The sequence below is a fragment of the Triticum aestivum genome, chromosome 1D, assembly GCF_018294505.1.
Source record: "Triticum aestivum cultivar Chinese Spring chromosome 1D, IWGSC CS RefSeq v2.1, whole genome shotgun sequence".
Classification (NCBI taxonomy): domain Eukaryota; kingdom Viridiplantae; phylum Streptophyta; class Magnoliopsida; order Poales; family Poaceae; genus Triticum; species Triticum aestivum.
Window position 1 is genome coordinate 299,630,356 of NC_057796.1, and position 22,405 is coordinate 299,652,760.

Below are 22,405 nucleotides of genomic sequence, written 5' to 3' on the forward strand. Positions count from 1 at the left end.
AGACGGGGTTCGCCTAGAGTGCCGGTGCGGTCAGCCGCTGGCTCGCGCGCTCTGGGTTTTGCGCCGTGGCAGTGCTCTGTTTCCTTGTGATTCGAATGCAGCAGAGGCGGTATCGTGCGTGACGTACCAAATTTGTCGTCACTGTACTAATTTGGGTACCTGCTAGCAAGTACTTCCTCCTTAAAAAAATATAAGAGCGTTCGTGATCTCTTATATTTAGGAAAACGTTTCAGGTCGGAGCGCCGGCCGAGCGCTCCACCGGATGCGTGTGGGACGTGGGATTGAATTTGATCCAACGACCACGAGGTATCTGCTGTAGGTCCACGGGGCAGCCCCACTCTCCCTTATCTTCTTTTGCTCTGCCTTATCTTCTCCCACGATGAATTTCTTTCAAATCCTTTCTCTCATCCACCTCAAAATCCATCTCTCTCTTGCTCCCTCACAAAATCCGACGAGCTCCGGCCGGCCGTTCTCCTCTTTCCTCTTGGATCCCCATCCCCCTCCGGCGACGAGCTCCACACACGCCGCAGCCGCTGCATCCCCATCGGCTTTCTCCCCTGGCAGTACATACGGCTGCAGCTCGCACTGCTGCAAGGGGGCGGGGCCGAGAAGGAGCGGAGTCGCTGTTGTGAGGTTGCTGCTGCTAGCCATCAACGCCATGGCCGCCGCCTCCCCCTCATATGGTCGTGGTCGTGGCGCTGGAGCAGGCGGTGGAAACGATGGCCTCCGGTGCTACAACCGGTGAGTCTTTTTGCTGGAACCGGCCGACAAAAAAGCTTCAACCACACTGACCAGTGCTGGAACCAGGCAATCGTCGAGTAGTTTTTGCTGCCACCTCCTTTCTTTGCTACAAATGGCATGATTTTTTGCTGGATCCGTCGAGAAATTTTGTTGCGACCATCGGCGGCGATGCATGTTTTTGCTACAACCAGCACGACGATGCGCTGGTGTTTTTTGCTTTGAGATTGTTTTGCTGGAACCAGTGTTTTCTTTTGCTGGAACTGGCTAATGTGTTTGATACAATCGATCATCGGAGTTTTTTGCTGCTGGGATTTTTGCTGGAACCACTATTAAGTTTTGCTGGAAGTGGCAAATATTTTTGTTTCAACGGAGTACCGAAGTTTTTTGTTACTTTAGATTTTTTTTGCTGGAGATGACGGTGCAAGTCGACGACGGCAGCGAGCCGGAGACGAGGACGTCGGGATGCTGCAACCATGGTGATGGCGCTCTGGACCCTTCTTGTTCGAGCTGCAACCATGGTGAGTGGAGGCAGCCAAGGCGAGCACAGTGGCATGGGTCGCCGGCGAGCGCGGATGGCCGGCGTGGTGGCACAAGTCACCGGCAAGCTCGGGTAGCCGAGGACAAGCGAGGCGGCCGGCGAGCTTGCACGGAGTGGGGCATGCGCGCACGCTCACTTTTTCCTGATCTGCTTTTTCCTATGTGTGTTGACTTTATGGGGACGAAGTTAATTTTAATCTGACGGTTGAAAAATACTCTATCGAACGTACACGCAGCGACCGGCCCAAAAGTTGGCCGGTCCGCCGGCGCCTATCAGCGCCCTTATATTTGTTCACAGAGGGAGTACAGCATATACTCACCAGAAACGCTAAAAGCTGAGAGGGCAGAGATAGGTGCAGTTTTACTGTTTAGCGTTGGAGGACAGGAATTAGGTGCATTTTCATCAATGTCCTAAAATGTTGTTGTTTCTATGGAAACCAAAATTAAGATACACTCCTACGATTGACTAGTACTGAATTTTTTTTCTTCGTATATTACCTCATTACCTTCAAGATTTAAGCACATTATAATCTCTTTCCTTGTTTCTAGAAGCAAGAAGTCATACCCAAGCCTCTATTGCAGGCAAGGTTTTTGCCCCAACATTCACCCACTTGTGTGAAAGTGACCCATGGTGAATTGTGTACATGGCACGTGCCCTTTTTTTGGTATGTGGATGTGTACAAATGTCTTGTGTATTTAGAAATTTGATGCAAATTTTTTGAACGGGTGTGGCGATTGCTTTGGTTCGCTTAGCATTTTTTGGCTGCATGTGGGCCAGGCTGATGTGATTGTTCTTGGCCCGTTGACCTGGTTGTCTAGCGTTCCTTCCGTGGGCTTCCTTTCTTATCTGGCTTGCACGTGCCTCCTGATCGAGTTGTGGTGTCGTGCATCCGTGTATTCGGTTCTCGGTGCCGTTTTCCAGTCAAAAAAGGGTGCCGCTTCGATCGCGTAATCTAGACGCTCCTCGTGTTTTTGATCGGTGCCGCTTCCATCGTTTGATCTAGAGTCTGCTGTTAGTTTCTGGTTCGCGCCGCTGTCGTCGTCTAATCTCGAAACCTCGCCGTCTATCGCCACGTTACGAGGTTATAAATAGACCGTCCTTCTTGCCATATTATTGTAGTAGGTCTTCTTCGGTCTCACGTATATTGTCTCCATGGTATCTCTTTCTTTCTATTGTAATGGACCGCGGCGTCCGGGTCGGCCTCCTCGTTCCCGGGGGGCTGTGGTTGGCCGGCGCGGTGGTTGGGGCCGTTCTGCTGTATCGCCGTTGTGTCGGCTCGGCCCGTATGTATGGAGCATGCTCCGGCGTTTGATGATCATGCATGTAGTCTGCGGCCGGCTCATGGGATGCCAGAGCGAGCGCCCCGGCAAGCGGCGCCACTCGTGCGGCAACATCTGCGCCTACGTCCGGTGCTCCCCGATGGACGGCGGCGTCTGCTCCGCCGGGTCCAGTACGTCTATAACCAGCACGGCTGCCAGAGCTGCGTAGCCTACTACGAGGCCGTGACCACGAGAGCATGTGCCCACACGTGCCTTGCTCCTGCACGGGGTCCGGCATGCCTCCATCGGTTCGCTGCCGCCGCCGCTGAAGTCAGCCGCCAGGAGCGGCGCCTCCGGATCTCCGTCGCCCGCGACTTTTCCTTGTAGTGTCTCGCCTCCGCCGCTGTGCCGCATCGAGCTAGCCAGAATCGGCATCGTGGGCATCAGCCCCTTCTCAAGCCGTGCATCGTGGCCATACCCCGCACGTGGCTCCTGCGGCAACAGCGCGAGGTGGCAGCGACCTGCGTGCATGTAGAGCGGCGGTGGCGGCACACGCTCATCATGCGGGGAAGATGTCCTTCGCACCTGGCGGCTAGCCGGGCATCACCGCATCCGGGGTGATGGAGCAAACATCGCCGCCCATTACGAACACCGGTATGGCAGCCATTCCGCGTTGGGTGGAGGAGGTCGGAACAAACGCTAGCACACCAGCCAAGTTATGGCTACAACCACGGCAGCGTCGATGCAATCCAGAACCTCTCGCCTTCAACTGGAGTATCCTGCGGAAGACGCGGTGCTCGATGTTTGTTCCCTAGCTACCCGGTGTTTGTTCCCTGCTTCACAGGTACCGTGGCTTCTAAAAGTCTAAAACAGGTCGGGTTTCTTTCTTTGTGTTCTTTCGCAAGATTTGATGTGTTTCTTTCTCTGTGTTCTTCCGCAAGATTTGACATCATGATTTAACTAGTCGAAAGCAAAAACTGTTGATGTTAGAACCATGTGGCCACCCCATGCAAAACTCACTCACTCACGTAGGCACCTCGCCTCTCAATCCCATGCACATGCACGTGGTCACATCACTGTAATTCACGCCCAATCAAAGCATGCACCCATCAGCGACAAAATGAAAGCAAACAGATCCCATGCCGCCCCATGAAGAACGTAGTTTGACAAAACAAACCGCGAAAGAAAGTGCTACGGCCACACATATCGTGTACCAGCACTTGGGCATTCTGTTCATGGAAAAACTGTTTTTTAAGTTTTTTTGAAGAGAATTCAAAAGGAAAATATACACCGTTATCCTTTTTTAGTGGATACCTTTACCTTTTCTAATTTGTGAAAAGACATGAAGATCTGGTACCAGGTTCTGAACATGAATGTCGACAAATAAAAGTTCACACAAAATAGAAAAACTAACACATGAATGACCCAGCGAAGTGCGGCCACAACTCAAGTAACTATTAATTCAACAAGAAAAAATATATGTACATAAAATATTATATACCACATAGATGATTCACCGAAATCCACCAAACTCAAACTTAGCATGCGATATATAAAAGTACTTCCCTTGTTTAATAAGTATCGATTACTTCATGCAATAAAACTTTCCTTCTTCAAACACCTTAGCATCCACAATGGCTTTATGCTCGTAAAAAATCATTCAAAATTTATATTACTTAATAGACATGCAAAAAGTTAAATGAATAAGTAGTAACCAACCAATTAGCAAAACGATCAGCAGATGAATGCATACAGGATTTTAACATAGTGTTGCATGCACACCTCTATTATTGGTTCCCCTAAAATTAGGTTATTGCCAAAAAAAAATCATCCCGAGTCAAGACTAATAAAAAAAATAAAAAAGTGTAAGTATATACAATAGTATACACTGTTAACCATAACAAGGCGCGGCGTGCTGCCGCGTGGGTACATGCTAGTAATATCCATATACAATCATTAGCATCATCTTACCTCGCATGAGTTAATACTCGTTTTTTTAACCACCCTATTTACGATAAATCATGAGTGAACATGCAGCCACGCGAGGTCGTTATCAAGACCGACCGTTTCCGCGTGATTCGTGCAGCTCTAATACATCGAGCCTGTATAATATACTTCTGACCTTGCCAGCAGATGGCCCAGAATGCAGACTCGCGCATTGAAGACGTGCGTTGATTAACATGTCAGTTCAAATGGCCGGCTGCACCACAATAACTACACTGATCCATGGTACTTGATTAGAAGATGGTCGCGGAGCATGTCGTTTGAAGCGTTAACTACATTGAAAGCATGCAGCCTGTCCATAATCTCACTAACTCTCTCCATCCAGCATTGTTCAATTTGGAAAATGAGGTATTTTAGTTTCGGACTACTGATTTAAAACTCTTACATGCATCAATTTTTGACTTAAAAATCACTTAACTCCATTCTTCATAGTTAACTTGAATCACAAAAAATATAATCTGATTTTTAAATGCAACGTTGATACAAAACCAGAATGTCAATTAAAAGATCAGGCAAAATTCTACAGAAAAAGTTAAAATACATTTACATAACTTATAGGATATTTGAGACATCACCAATATGAGAGAATGGTTTTTTTTACGGCTTCGGTTTTGATCTCAGCTTCACAAGCATACATGTTAACCAAAAATTACGGTTCCCATTTTTGAACAAATTAGAGACATCAAAACCAACTCCACAGATTTCTAGTTGAAAATATCTACGAGATGCATTTAATTACCTTAATATATGGGAGAAAGTTTGTCATGGTTGCAGCTAAATTCGTGTGCTTAGTCGATGTATTAGTAATATGTTAATCGGTAAATTAGGACTAACCATCATACAAGTGTGTTTAATCAGTGTGCCAGTTATTAGCCATGTAATATCTTGGGCTAATTAGCATATGAGTATTACCATACACTAAACCATCCAGTTTGTCATGAAACAGATGCTATGATAAAGCTTCTTGTACTAGCATTATTCCATTGATGCATCTGCCAATTGATGGGTGACACATTAATACATAGACTTGGCCACCTAATAAGAATTGCCATAAGAAAAGTCTGCAATGCAAGGGGACGAACAGGTTGGATATACATCAGCACGTTTGTGCGTATACCCAAGTAAAACGCAGGATCAAGTCCAGTGTCCATATGCTAACCTGTGTATCTCTGTTTCTACCGAAGACATTTCCCCTGTTCTTCTGCTCTCCATAGGACGCAAATCGAAAATGAGCTACAGTGCACACCACGAGGTACTTATGGTGGTTGCCCCACGTCCAGAGCATTGACGACGGTTCAATTATGCGCATCCACCAAAGGACGGGGAGTTAATCCATCTCCCGGACCGGGCTTTTTTTGTTTTTCTCGTCTGATTCATTGAACGTGTGCTGTGCTGCTGTCCCACCGTCGGGATGTATAACGCGCGTATTCGTGCGATGTGTGAATTCACGCGGCGCGTATTGCACGGCGCGTATTGCAAAAGTGCTAATAAAAGTAGCAATCGCAGCGCGTTGCCGGACGACCGGGGTAACGGCAGCGCGTAGCCGCATGTCCCAAAAATTCACGTCCCCCTATTTATTAGTAATTAATTAACAAAAACTTATTACAATTATTCATTATAAAATTGGCGAAACAGTATTAAAAGGAATCCCATCGGACCCGCTAATAAAGCTAAACTTCACAATCTCGTGTGCCACTTCATTGGCAAGCCGATTAATTTTCACAATTTTATAATTCTGGATACGCCTAAAGATACTCAAGGCCTCTTTCTTCATATCAACGAGAGGAGACCTGTCAAGTTTCTCATTTGCAAGAAAAGAATATACGAAAGCACAGTCAATCTTTAAAAAAATAGACCGGTGGAGGGTATTGCCAATATAAAGGCTTGTGAGGTAAGCACGTAGCTCAGCTTGTACACTGAACAAAAAAGTCCCAAGAGGAGATGACTAACTATGGCAGAGGAGTTTCTAGCAACCACCCACACACTGGCAGCATTAATACTCTTCACAATGTTGGTGTCGACATTGCTCTTGATAAAATCAACAGGGGAGGTTTCCACAATATGCTGCTATAACCCCTCCCACCCTTCTCTTACCTCTGTTAATGTAAATCCAACTCAATAGTAGTATCTTGATAGGACGTGAAAGAGGACCAAAAATTGTCCACAAAATTTACGGACAGTAATGGATTCCTTTCCCTTCTCAAAATTAAATCATTTCTCAAGTGTGAGGCTCGCCAGAAGAGAAATAAGATTTGCTCTCGTTGTTGCAAGCTCAACTGATTCGGTCCCAATAATTGGAATCTCTTCATCAAGAATATTCCATAAATCTCTTAAAGCCAATCGCAAAGCACGAGCCTTTGAACAACTTAGGAGAGCATGAATGTGTTTTCATCTTCTACACCATAAATAGAGCGCATACCTAAAATAGTCTGGTGGTGTTTAATTCTATTAATTTGGACCGCCAAGCTATTGGTTGCGGACACCATGTAAAAATCCTAATCTTCTAGGGAATATTAGCCTTCCAAATTAAATTTCAAAGCCTTCTTTCCCTATTTGGTTCGCTACTAGCTTGGCCCAATGTGTCCTGATTATTGATCAAATTAAGCGCAAAATTGTACGCACTTTAACCGAAAAATATAACTTTTTCTCATAGTGCCACACAATAAAATCTCCATCCCTAGAAGCACGAATACGAATCTTTAGAATCTCCTCTACATCGTGGGGATAGAAAAGATACTTAACCAAAATTTCGTCCCTACACTTTCCCCCGCTCATGAGTAAAGCAGAGATTCACTTCAATCTAGTATTATGCCTTTTAGCTAAAGTTTTTAGGCCAGAGCTCCTTGTAACCAATACTGGCTCCATTATACACCCACCAAATTACACCTTTCTTTAGCATACATAGCCCATGCATAATACCTTGCCAAGTCACAAATGCAGAATGAGGAAACACTGTATTAAGAATTTTCCCTGAGGATAATACTTTGCCTTCATAAACTTTGCACATAGCGAGTCCAGATAAATTAACAAACGCAACGCCTGTTTAGCCAATAAAGCTTTGTTAAATAATCTAAGATCACGAAATCCTATGCCATCATTACCTTTAGGCCTTGTTAATTGTCCCACGCTAACCAATGTGTTCTCCTTCTATCTTTCTCATCTCCTCACAGAAAATTCCTAATAATCTGGGATAGCTCCTCACAAAGGAAAGCCGGAAATTTGAATATTCACATATAATACACAGGTAGGGCCTGAATGACTGATTTATTAAATCTTCCTTCGCCCCACAAGAAGCATACTTTTTAATCCAGTCTGAGAGCCTTTTTAGCACCTTTTCTTTAGTGGATTGAAACTTACCAACCTTCATTTTTCCCTCTAGGACCGGTAATCCAAGACATTTATCCTCAAACACATCCATCGTAAATTTAAAATTGTAGCCACTTGATTCTTCAAGCTGCACCTTTTCCCAAACAACATGGAATAATTACTTAATAATTGCCCAGTCCCTTTCTCATACACCATCACAATATTTTTAATGGCTAATGCCTGATCGATGGAGAGCTTGAAAGACTGTCATCTACGAACACAAGTGAGAAACCAGGAGCTTGTCTATTCAAACGAAAGTCCTTAAGAGCACCCCTGGCACAAGCATCATTAGGCAGCAAAGAAAGCGCCTTAGCTACAAATAGGAACAAATACGGAGATGACAGATATACCTGCCTGAGCCCCAGAGTAGGTGAAAACAACTCCAATAATTGACCATTAAAACGCACCGCAAATTTCACCGATGTAACACACGTCATATCCAATTAATCCAATGTGTCGCAAAGCCCAAAGCCCCCATCACACATTGCAAGAAATGCTAATCCACATGGTCACAGGCTTTAGCCAAATCCAATTTATAAGCAAAGAATTCCCCTCTTAAATCTTTAAGCATACTCAAAGAATGCATACATTCAAAAGCTATGAGAGCATTATCATAAATTAACCTTCCCAAAAAAACTTTGAAATAGGGATATCGTACCATCAAGGAGCGGACGCAGTTTGTTTACAAGACACTTGGAGATAATTTTGTAGATAACATTGCACAAACTGATCGGCCTGAAATTTTTAATTGATTGTGGATTCTTAACTTTCGGGATGAGAACAATAGTTGTATCATTAATCCCCTTATGCATTTTTCCCGAAATAAAAAACTGCAGAACACCCTTAACAATATCCTCTTTTATCAAACCCCAATTCCTTTGTTAATACTCATATTTTGTTTCAGTGAAAGCCTTCATGGCCTACTTTATTCATTGCTTAATATAGAACATCGTTTATGAGTTTAGGAAACAAAAATAAAAAGGGTTCATCGATCCAATTACAATTACAAACCACATTTTTAATATAATAGTAATATGTAGCAATCTCGTGAGGGGCACCGTTAGGTTCCCTTGGACAGTGTTCAAATCTCACACTTCCAGTTTCTCTACCAATATCAACAAAATGTACATGCATAACATGAGCTTCATTCCACCATTGAACACGATGAATTCAAGCATCAATTACCTCAATATTATCCGACTCAACCTGAACTGAGTTACATCCAATATGTGTGCTACTTGTGAGCTGCATTGAGATTTCCTCAAAGAGGAGAGGATGATGTAGTACAATAGAGATAGGTATTTTCCTCAGTTAAGAACCAAGGTTATTAATCCAGTAGGAGAACCATGCAAGACTTCGTGAACAACACCTACACACAAAAATAACAAATACTTGCATCCAACGCAAACAAAGGGTTGTTAATCTCTTGGCGGTTAATTGCAAGGATCAAATCTCGTAGTGATAGATAGATAAATAAAAACACAAAATAAAATAACGGTAAATAAATTGCAGTAAGGTATTTTTGGATTTTAATATATGATAAGGATAGACCCGAGGGCCATAGTTTTCACTAGAGGCTTCTCTCTCGAATAAAAAGCATACGGTGGATGAACAAATTATTGTTGGGCAATTGGTAGAAAAGCGCATAATTATCACGATATCCAAGGCAATGATTATGCATATAGGCATCACGTCCGAGACAAGTAGACCGACTCCTGCCTGCATCTACTACTATTACTCCACACATCGACTGCTATCCATCATGCATCTACAGTATTAAGTTAATAAAGAACAGAGTAACCGAGGGAGTCCTGGATTAGGGGGTCCTCGGGCAGCTGGCCTATCTCTCGTGGGTCGGACAGGTGGGCCGCTTTGTAACTACTAGAAGGCCGAATTACGGGACGACCCCATATCCGGACAAGGAGCTTTTTATGCCTTGGTGTGTCCTCCAAGTTAAGATGAGAAGAATCGAAGCATGTTTATCCCTTCCTTGTAACCGACCATGTGTAACCCTAGCACCCCCGGTGTCCATATAAACCGGAGAGTTTAGTCTGTAGAGGCTAGAACAACAACCATCATCCTACTAGTTTAGGTTTGGTTCATCTGATCTTGTGGTAGATTAGATGACTCTGTAATCCTCATATATACAAGCAATATAATCAAGCAGGACGTAGGGTTTTACCTCTTCGAGAGGGCCTGAATGTTGGGGATCGTAGCAGAATTTTAAAATTTCCTACGCATCACCAAGATCCATCTATGGAGTATACTAGCAACGAGGGGAAAGGAGTGCATCTACATACCCTTGTAGATCGCGAGCGGAAGCGTTCTAATGAACGGGGTTGATGGAGTTGTACTCGCCGTGATCCAAATCACCGATGACCGAGTGCCGAACGGAGGGCACCTCCGCGTTCAACACACGTACAGAGCAGCGACGTCTCCTCCTTCTTGATCCAGCAAGGGGGAAGGAGAGGTTGATGGAGATCCAGCAGCACGACGGCGTGGTGGTGGAAGTAGCGGGGATCTCGGCAGGGCTTCGCCAAGCTTCTGCGAGAGGGAGAGGTGTTGCAGGGGGAGAGGGAGGCGCCAGGGGCTGTGGTGCTGCTGCCCTCCCTCCCCCCACTATATATAGGCCCCCCTGGGGGGGGCGCCGGCCCTGGATCCCATCTACAAGGGGGGGGGGCGGCCAGGGGGGAAACTTGCCCCCCAAGTCAGGTGGGGCGCCCCCCACCCCCAGGGTTTCCAACCCTAGGCGCAGGGGGAGGCCCATGGGGGGCGCCCCTGCCCACTAGGGGCTGGTTCCCCTCCCACTTCAGCCCATGGGGCCCTCTGGGACAGGTGGCCCCACCCGGTGGACCCCCGGGACCCTTCCGGTGGTCCCGGTACAATACCGATAACCCCCGAAACTTTCCCGGTGGCCGAAACTGGACTTCCTATATATAATTCTTCACCTCCGGACCATTTCGGAACTCCTCGTGACGTCCGGGATCTCATCCGGGACTCTGAACAACTTTCGGGTTTCCGCATACTAATATCTCTACAACCCTAGCGTCACCGAACCTTAAGTGTGTAGACCCTACGGGTTCGGGAGACACTCAGACATGACCGAGACGCCTCTCCGGTCAATAACCAACAGCGGGATCTGGATACCCATGTTGGTTCCCACATGTTCCACGATGATCTCATCGGATGAACCACGATGTCTAGGATTCAATCAATCCCGTATACAATTCCCTTTGTCAATCGGTACGTTACTTGCCCGAGATTCGATCGTCGGTATCCCAATACCTTGTTCAATCTCGTTACTGGCAAGTCACTTTACTCGTACCGTAATGCATGATCCCGTGGCTAACTCCTTAGTCACATTGAGCTCATTATGATGATGCATTACCGAGTGGGCCCAGAGATACCTCTCCGTCATACGGAGTGACAAATCCCAGTCTCGATCCGTGTCAACCCAACAGACACTTTCAGAGATACCCGTAGTGTACCTTTATAGTCACCCAGTTACATTGTGACGTTTGGTACACCCAAAGCACTCCTACGGAATCCGGGAGTTACACGATCTCATGGTCTAAGGAAAAGATACTTGACATTGGAAAAGCTCTAGCAAACGAACTACACGATCTTTTGTGCTATGCTTAGGATTGGGTCTTGTCCATCACATCATTCTCCTAATGATGTGATCCCGTTATCAATGACATCCAATGTCCATAGTCAGGAAACCATGACTATCTGTTGATCAACGAGCTAGTCAACTAGAGGCTTACTAGGGACACGTTGTGGTCTATATATTCACACATGTATTACGATTTCCGGATAACACAATTATAGCATGAACAATAGACAATTATCATGAACAAAGAAATATAATAATAACCATTTATTATTGCCTCTAGGGCATATTTCCAACACTGAACCTGGGTAAACATCGTGTCCCTAGTCCCTTGTTCCCCATTGATCCAAGATCCACAGCTTGGGACCCCCTACCCGAGATCCGCTGGTTTTGACACCGACATTGGTGCTTTCATTGAGAGTTCTGTTGTTGGATCGCCGAAGGATTGATGGCTCGCCTGATCATCGGAGACGGCATCATCACCGGGTACATCTTCGTCCCCGGCTAGCTTTTCACGTTCGGCAGCATCGTGTTGCATGCGGATTCGACCGGTCATCTCGACCAGGTCGATAGTTTCGCCTGAGCACCAGATCAGGTTTGGTAACTTAGAGTACGTCGCCGATGCTCGGGGCGATCTGATCTTCACCGGCTTCTCAGCTTCACCTGAGACGCCCGTGGACCTCGAAGCATCAACTTCGGGGCCCCTCACCGATCCGATCTCGGGATCGGCCCTTATCCCGCGGCCGCTTTGAGCTCGGATGCCAGCACTACGTCTGAAGACCAGGAGTCACTCTCGGCCGGACTCCCCCACCTTACCACAAATCTGGCCTCAAGCCTTGGCGATAGTTCGACATCCGGACACCAGGAATCAACCCTAGCCGAATTCACTCCTCGCCTCACCACCACTCCGGAGGTTGACTCTGAAGAAACCTCAAACTCCAATCCGACCAGTCTCGCCCTGTTAAACGAGGCGCTAGACCGGATCCAAATGATGAGTATTCTGGATGGCCCACCCTCGGCCTACGCTCAGCAGTGCCTTGAAACAAGCCACAGGGAATTTTACATCCCACCCACCACCCACTTAGTAGCCACTGTCGAAGACTTAACCGACATGTTGGACTATGCCTCCGAGGAGGCCGACGACAGCAAAACCATGGCCCACATTGACGCCGCCCCTCCCATCACCGGCCGATGGACGGCCACCTCCACCTATGACATCAACATGGTAGACACCCCCAAGGATGACAGTGATGGTGCTAATGGGGATGGCACCCCAGAAGAGACAATAACAAGCCTGGCGAGGAACCCCCCAAACGCCGGAGACAACACCGACGATCCAAGGGGCGACGAGGCAAGGAAAGCAACACAGGCACCGGAGAGGGCAACACCCCGGAAAACACGGAAGACCTCGGCGCCCCCGCACCCGAGCACCATTCTGATGGCTTAGAGGGGCATGAGGGTCAGTATAACCCCGAGGAACCCAATGATTCCGAAGATAGCAATTACATGCCTCTCTTCGAAGAGGAGGTCAGTCTTGGAGCTGAAGATTTTATCGTTCCAGAAGATCCATTGGAACAAGAGCGGTTCAGGCAACAGCTCATAGCCACCGCGCAAAGCTTGAACAAGAAGCAGCAACAGATAAAAGCTGAATAAGACACCCTCAACGACAGATGGACGAAAGTCCTAGCAGCCGAAGAAGGGTACGACTATGAATGACAAACAAAGAGCTACCCCAAGCGCAAATTGTTGCCGCAATTCGACGACAAGGCCTTCGAGCTCGTGCCGCCCAGACGAACTCAAGGGCGACCAGTCAGACCGCCCCCCTCGAGGACGGGACAGGCCGGCTGGAGAGGCCGAACACTCACCTGTTCCCCTTCGCCGTAAGGGCAAGGAGCCGACACAACCTGAATACCAATATGATCTCCGCCATGACCTCACCGTTAGAGCAGGACACACATGATCCATCTATGGATCTCGGGATCACGCCCCGGCTGGACGGGACGGATACCAATCATGGCGCGACCTAAATGATAGAATTCGGGAGCAGCACCGGGCTGATACAGCCGCTGATCTATGATGTGACGTAGCTCGAGTAAGGGGCGCCGCCCACCCCATGTGTTTCACTAATGAGGTGGTGCAACACCAGTTCCCAGAAGGGTTTAAACACGTAAACATCGAGCCTTACGATGGGACGACAGACCCAGCTGTGTGGATCAAAGATTTCCTTCTCCACATCCATATGGCCCGAGGAGACGACCTCCACGCCATTAAATATTTGTCATTAAAGCTCAAAGAACCAGCTTGGCATTGGTTGAATAGTCTCCCCGAAGACTCCATCGGGAGCTGGGAAGAGCTCGAGGATGCTTTCCAAGCTAACTTTCAAGGCACCTATGCCCGACCTCCGGATGTCGATGACTTGAGCCATGTTGTCCAACAGCCCGGTGAGTCAGCCCGACAATTTTGGAATCGGTTTTTGACCAAAAAGAACCAGATCGTCGATTGTCCGGACGCTGAAGCCATAGCCGCATTTAAACATAGTATCCGGGACGAATGGCTCGCACGCCAACTCGGTCAATCTAAGCCGAGAACAATGGCAGCACTTACCTCTCTCATGACCCGCTTTTGTGCGGGAGAAGATAGTTCGCTAGCTGATAACCCACAAGTATAGGGGGTCAATTGTAGCCTCTTTCGATAAGTAAGAGTGTCGAACCCAACGAGGAGCTAAAGGTAGAACAAATATTCCCTCAAGTTCTATCGACCATCGACACAACTCTATGCACGCTTGCCGTTCGCTTTACCTAGAACAAGTATGAAACTAGAAGTACTTTGTAGGTGTGATAGGATAGGTTTGCAAGAAAATAAAGAGCACGTAAATAAAATCTATGGGATGTTTAGATAAATACACACCTAAGTTAGTTTTAGTAGAGAGTTTTTGTCAACAATAAAGTTATTTGTCCCTAGGCAATCGATAACAAGTATCGGTAATCGTTCTTGTAATTTTATATGAGGGAGAGGCATGAGCTAACATACTTTCTATACTTGGATCATATGCACTTATGATTGGACTCCTAGCAAGCATCCGCAACTACTATAGATCATTAAGGTCGTGAAACCCAGCCATAGCATTAAGTATCAAGTCCTCTTTACTCCCATATGCCATAACCCACCTATCCGCGTTTGGGCTGCTGTCATCCCCCGCAACACTGACAATAAGAAAACCATGAACATATTGCAACACCCTACAGCGGGGGGCCCTCACGTTTGCGCGAGACGGAGGGCACCGTAAAATATACAATCATACCAACCAAGATCACAATTAACCCATAGGACAAAACGGATCTAGTCAAACATCATAGGATAACCATAGATCACCGGAAATAATATATGGAGTCGAGCACCATGTTTAAGTAGAGATTATAGAGGGGAGAAGAGGTGTTACACCGCTGCATAGAGGGGGAGAAAGTTGGTGTTGACGGTAGCAAGATTGTTGATGTAGATCTCCGTCTCGATCGTTGCCTCGGCGGCACTCCGGCGCCACCGGAAGCGAGGGGGAGAGAGACCCCCTCCTTCTTCTTCTTCCTTGGCCTCCCCCCTAGATGGGAGGAGAGTTCCCCCTCTGGTCCATGGCTTCCATGGAGCCGGAGGGGCGGGAGCACCTCCGAGATTGGATCTCCCTCTCTGTTCTCTTCTGTTTCGCGTTCCGCAGATCTGACCGAAAACCGTTTCTTATATTCCAGAGATCCGTAACTCCGATTGCACTGAGATTTTAACACGATTTTTTTCCGGATATAAGCTTCCTTGCTCCTGAAGTAGAGCTCCAACCGACGTTCGAGGAGGGCACAACCCACCACCACGCGCCAGGGGCCTCTGGCGCGCCCTGGTGTCTTGTGGGCTGTGTGGGCCTCCGTTTGCGGTGATTCCAACTCCCAAAAATCACATATATTCCAAAATAATTCTTTGTGAAATTTTATTGCATTTGGACTTTGTTTGATATGGATACTCTACGATACAAAAAACATGCAGAAAACAGGAACTGGCACTGGGCACTGTATCAATAGGTTAGTCCAATAAATCATATAAAAGTTGCCAAAAGTATGTAAAACTTGTATAATATTGGCATGAAACAATCAAAAATTATAGATACGACGGAGACGTATCAGCATCCCCAAGCTTAATTCCTACTCGTCCTCGAGTAGGTAAATGATAAAAAAGATAATTTTTGATGTGGAATGCTACCTAGCAAAAACTTGATCATATATCTAATCATGGCATGAATATTAAGACATAAGTGATTCAAAGCAATAGTCTATAATTTGACATAAAGACATCAATACTCAGGCATCCCAACAAACAATCATGTCTTTCAAAATATCAACGCTAAAGAAAGCTATCCCTACAAAATCATATAGTCTTGTCATGCTCTATCTTCTTAACACAAAGTATTTATCATGCACAACCCCGATGACAAGCCGAGCAATTGGTTCATACTTTTAACGCGCTTCAGCTTTTTCAACCCTCACGCAATACATGAGCGGGAGCCATGGATATAGCACTACGGGTGTAATATAGTATGCTAATAGGGGTAAATATAAAGAAGACAAAAAAGTAAGAAAGTCTCACATCGACGCGGCTAACCAATGGGCTATGGAGATGCCCATCAATTGATATCAATGTGAGGAGTAGGGATTGCCATGCAACGAATGCACTAAAAGCTATAAGTGTATGAAAGCTCAATATGAAAACTAAGTGGGTGTGCATCTAATCCTATAATGAAAAATTCCCACTAGTATATGAAAGTGACAACATAGGAGACTCTCCATACGAAAACATGGCGCTACTTTGAAGCACAAGTGTGGTAAAGGATACTAACAACGCCCCTTCTCTCTTTGTTTTTTCTTTTTTTTTTCCTTTTTTTCTTTCTTTTTTTCTTTTTATATTTGTTTCTCTCATTGTCCGGAGTCTCATCCCGACTTGTGGGGGAATCATAGTCTCCATCATCCTTTCCTCACTGGGGCACTGCTCTAAAAATGAATAATGATGATCATCACACTTCTATTTACTTATAACTCAAAGGAAATAAAAATTACAACTCTCGATACCTATGACAAAGTATGACTCTATATGAATGCCTCTGGCAATGTACCAGGATGTGCAATGATCTAGCGTAACATGTATGAAAAATGATGAATGGTGGCTGAGCCACAACTACTATGTCAGTTATATGATCATGCAAAGCAATATGACAATGAATGCTCAAGTCATCAAACAGAAGCGGTGGAAGTTGCATGGCAATATATATCGGAATGGCCATGGAAAAGCCATAATAGGTAGGTATGGTGGTTGTTTTGAGGAAGATATAATAAGGCTTATGTGTGATAGAGCGTATCGTATCATGGGGTTTGGATGCACCTGCGAAGTTTGCACCACGTCTCGATGTGAGAAAGGGCAATGCACGGTACCGTAGAGGCTAGCAAATTTTGGAAAGGTAAGAGTGCGTATGATCCATGGACTCACATTAGTCATAAAGAACTCATATACTTATTGCAAAAGTTTATTAGCCCTCAAAGCAAAGTATTAATACGCATGCCCCTAGGGGGATAGATTGGTAGGAAAATACGATCGCTCGTCCCCGACCGCCACTCATAAGGAAGACAATCAATAATAAATCATGCTCCAACATCATAGCATAATGAGAGACTATACGTGCATGCTTCGGGAATCACAAACCTTAACACCAATATTCTTACTAACCACAACCATTTACTAGTACCTCCCAAATATTACCATCACTATATCACAAAATTATTGCAAGGAATCAAACATATCATATTCAGTGATCCATAAGTTTTATGTAGGATTTTATGACTAACCATGCAATTGACCAATTCCTTTTGAATCTCTAAATAGATATAAGTGAAGCATGAGAGTTTAATTCTTTATACAAAAGACCATGCTCTAACACATATAAGTGAAGCAAAAGAGCATTCTACAAACAACAGTTTTCTATGTAAAGAGAAACAGGCAATCCAAACTTCAAATGATATAAGTGAAGCACATGAAGCATTCTACAAGGCCATACTCAAAACATATAAGTGAAGTGCAATGAGCATTCTATAAATCAACCATGGACTACCTCATACCAGCATGGTGCATAAAATAAAAATAAAAAATAAACACAAAAGACGCTCCAAGATTCACACATATCACATGAACGAAACGAAAACGAAAACATACTGATACTTGTCGAAGAAAGATGGGATGCCTTCCGGGGCATCCCCAAGCTTAGACGCTTGAGTCTCCTTGAATATTTACTTGGGGTGCCTTGCGCATCCCCAAGATTGAGCTCTTGCCTCTCCTCCTTCTCCTCATATCGAGACCTCCTCGATCTTTGATCACTTCATCCACACAAAACTCAATAGAAAGCTCGGTAAGATCCATTAGTATAATAAAGCAAATCACTAATCTAAGTATTGTTGCAAACCAATTCATATTTTGTTTTTGCATTGTAGATACTGTAATATAACTTTTCCATGGCTTACCACCGATAAAAATCGATAGTTTCATCAAAACAAGCAAACAATGCATCAAAAACAGAATTTGTCTTAAATAGGATAGTCTGTAGTAATCTGAACATTCACCATACTTCTGGTACTCCAAAAATTCTTAAAAAAATAGGAAAAATAAAAATTTTGTATAGAAATATAGTACAAAAGGTTTCAGAACCGTTTGACATTCCAGTAAAAAATTGTAAAATCATGCACTACAGCCAAAGTTTTTGTTTTGCACCGCACAAACCAACAAGCAATTTAAACATTCTAAAGGCAAATCTTGGCACATTATTTTTATAATACAATGGAATTGTACAAGGGGATAATTATTTTTGTTGAAAAGTTTCTGCAATTAAGATTCACAAAGTTTCCATGAGCATGAACAAAGTTCAAGGACGTCCCCCACTTTCACAATGCTCGTCTCTCTCACTTTCGCTTTTCTTTTTGTGAAGTTTTAAGGTTCCCCCCTATATTTTTTTGTTTTAAAACTATATAAAAGCGCTCAACAGAAATAAATGACTTTCTTAAACTTCCAGGTTGTCTCCCTGGCAGCGCTTTCTTTAAAGCCATTAAGCTAGGCATAAAGTGCTCAAGTAATGGATCCACCCGGATCCCAAGGTATATCAAAGACAATTTGAATCAACAATGATTTAGCATTTAGTAGTGAGCACAAAGCAACATATATCAAGAAATGACGAAGTATAACTCTCTTCCTATGCATTGGCATGTCATACAAGAACAATTCATGAACATCAAGTAAAGGCCAATACATAGCATAAGCAGTTTCTTGCAATTTTTTCATGTTGGAAACATAAAGAGGCGGAGATGTAGTTGCTCTCTCATAATAATTGCAAGTAAGAGCAGCAAGCACATGCATATTATATTCATCAAAATCATCATGTGCAACGGTAAAAGGCAACCCATCAATATAATCCTTAACAAGAGCAAACTTCTCCGATATAGTGTAGTTGGGAGAATTCAAAAAGATAATAGGACTATCATGTGTGGGTGCAATAGCAAAAATTTCATTCTTAATATAAGGAACTATAGCAAGTTCATCTCCATAAGCATAATTCATATTGGCATCTTGGCCACAAGCATAGCAAGCATCAAGTTCATCAAAAAGGGATATTTCAAATGAATCAACGGGATCATAGCAATTATCATAGCATTCATCATTCGGTAAGAACGAAGGGAAATTAAACAATGTATGAGTTGAAGAGTTACTCTCATTAGAATGTGGGCACGGGTGATCAATCCGCTCTTCCTCCTTTTGTTCTTCGCTCTCCTCATCATCTTTTTCATCCAATGAGCTCACAGTTTCATCAATTCCTTCTTTCATAGACTCCTGCAAAATATTAGTCTCTTCTTGGACAACGGAGACTCTCTCAATAAATTCATCAATATTGGAATTGAATTTATAATTATCATAGCAATATTTAAGGATGGCAAAATTTTTAGGTCTATAAACTGAATCATCAAAATCTTCAAACTTTTCAAACAAAGATTCAATTTCATAAGCACCCTTAAAAGCAACAAATTCTTCTATTCGTTCCACCTCATAGTAATCATATGTACCTCTAGCATAAGAAGCCAAGGTTTCATTATCATTAAATTCGCATGAATAGGGAAGGTGTGGAACCTCAATCTTAGAGCAACAAGTATAATCATGTCTCAAACATAGATTCCAAGCATACCATTGCAACATATGAATTTGATCCCACAACAATTTCCCTTTATGAGTCAAGCGATAATGCCTAAAGTATTCGCGTTGATCCAATGTTACTCCCATTATTAAGTTGAATGGGGTTTTCTCAGGATTATCAAAGTAATGCATAATATCTTTTACATAACGAGCATAGAGGGTTTTAGGAGGTTCCCCATCTCCATGAGTAGCAAGTACCACTATTTTTTTGGTGTTTTTTGTTCCATATCCATAACTAAAGATAGAGAACAACTTAGAACAAGAAATAAAAACTACTTAGTGATAAAGCAAACAAGCACACACGAGAATATTCACCCCACGCTATTGCTCCCTGGCAACGGCGCCAGAAAAAAGGTCTTGATAACCCACAAGTATAGGGGATCAATTGTATCCTCTTTCGATAAGTAAGAGCGTCGAACCGAACTAGCAGCTAAAGGTAGAACAAATATTCCCTCAAGTTCTATCGACCACCGATACAACTCTACGCACGCTTGACGTCCGCTTTACCTAGAACAAGTATGAAAATAGAAGTATTTTGTAGGTGTGATAGGATAGGTTTGCAAGAAAATAAAGAGCACATAAATAAAATCTAGGGGATGTTTAGATAAAGACACAACTAAGTTAGTTTTAGTAGATAGTTTTTGTCAACAAGAAAGTTATTTGTCCCTAGGCAATCGATAACAAGTACTGGTAATCATTCTTGTAATTTTATATGAGGGAGAGGCATGAGCTAACATACTTTCTCTACTTGGATCATATGCACTTATGATTGGACCCCTAGCAAGCATCCGCAACTACTAAAGATCATTAAGGTCGTGAAACCCAACCATAGCATTAAGTATCAAGTCCTCTTTACTCCCATATGCCATAACCCACCTATCCGCGTTTGGGCTGCTGTCATCCCCCGCAACACTGACAATAAGCAAACCATGAACATATTGCAACACCCTATAGTGGGGGCCCCTCACGTTTGCGCGAGATGGAGGGCACCGTAGGACAGCACCATAAATAAAATATACAATCATACCAACCAAGATCATGATTAACCCATAGGACAAAACGGATCTACTCAAACATCATAGGATAACCATAGATCATTGGGAAATAATATATGGAGTCGAGCACCATGTTTAAGTAGAGATTACAGCGGGGAGAAGAGGTGTTACACCGCTGCATAGAGGGGGAGAAAGTTGGTGTTGACGGTAGCAAGATTGTTGATGTAGATCACCGTCCCGATCGTTGCCCCGGCGGCACTCCGACGCCACCGGAAGCGAGGGGGAGAGAGCCCCCCTCCTTCTTCTTCTTCCTTGCCCCCCGAGATGGGAGGAGAGTTCCCCCTCTGGTCCATGGCCTCCATGGCGCCGGAGGGGTGGGAGCCCCTCCGAGATTGGATGTCCCTCTCTGTTCTCTTCTGTTTCACGTTCCGCAGATCTGGCCGAGAACCGTTTCTTATATTCCCGGAGATCCGTAACTCCGATTGGCCGAAAACTGTTTCTTATATTCCCGGAGATCCGTAACTCCGATTCCGTAGATCTGGCCGAAAACTGTTTCTTCTTCCTTGTGCCCGAAGTAGAGCTCCAACCGACGTTCGAGGAGGGCACAACCCACCACCACGCGCCAGGGGCCTCTGGCTTGCCCTGGTGTCTTGTTGGCTGTGTGGGCCTCCGGTTGCGGTAATTCCAACTCCCAAAAATCACATATATTCCAAAATAATTCTCCATGAAATTTTATTGCATTTGGACTTTGTTTGATATGGATACTCTATGATACAAAAAACATGCAGAAAATAGGAACTGGCACTGGATCAATAGGTTAGTCCAATAGATCATATAAAAAGTTGCCAAAAGTATGTAAAACTTGTATAATATTGGCATGAAACAATAAAAATTATAGATACGACGGAGACGTATCACTAGCTTGTAGAAGCACCAACCCTAAAGAACCCGGAACTTCGGAAGTCCAGGATGGAAATGGGAAGCCACGGCGCAACAGAAACAAGCGTCGCCACAACGGCAGTGAAGCCGAAGACACAACAGTCAATGCCGGATTCCGCAACCCCAAGTCGAGACCTTGCAAGAAGCCCTCTAAAGGGAACCAGGATGGACCCACTAAGTTGGACACAATCCTGGACCGACCCTGCTAGATCCACGGCATGTCTGACAAGCGCACCAACCACACCAACCATAACTGCTAGGTAATCAAACAAGCCGACAAAATCACAGCCAAGGGCGTAGACAAAAGCCCCTGCAGAGAGGACGATGAAGAACCTCACAGGACAAACAATGGGGGCCAGAAAAAGTTCCCTCCCGAGGTAAAAACGATGAATATGATCTACGCCACCCACATACCCAAGAGGGAGCGGAAGCGCGCACTTGGGACGTCTACACCGTAGAACCTGTAGCCCCGAAATTTAACCCATGGTCGGCATGCCCAATCACCTTTGACCATAGGGATCACTCGACCAGTATCCGTCATGGAGGGTTGGCTGTCCTAGTCCTTGATCCCATTATCGATGGGTACCACCTCACCAGAGTCCTTATGGACGGAGGCAGCAGCCACAATCCGATCTATGCAGACACGGTGAGGAAAATGGGTATTGACCCGTCAAGGATCAAACCTAGTAACACTACC

The 22,405-nt window shown here is 44.7% G+C and overlaps 1 protein-coding gene across 1 annotated transcript; it reads left to right on the forward strand.

Moving 5' to 3' along the window:
• Window positions 1-259: 259 nt before the first annotated feature.
• On the forward strand, window positions 260-1,973 carry LOC123181595 (uncharacterized). The gene is made up of 2 exons (XM_044593899.1): window positions 260-741; window positions 1,138-1,973. Exons 1-2 carry the CDS (start codon window positions 380-382, stop codon window positions 1,478-1,480), a joined length of 705 nt encoding a protein of 234 aa, XP_044449834.1. The 5' UTR covers window positions 260-379; the 3' UTR covers window positions 1,481-1,973.
• The last annotated feature ends 20,432 nt before the right edge of the window (window positions 1,974-22,405 follow it).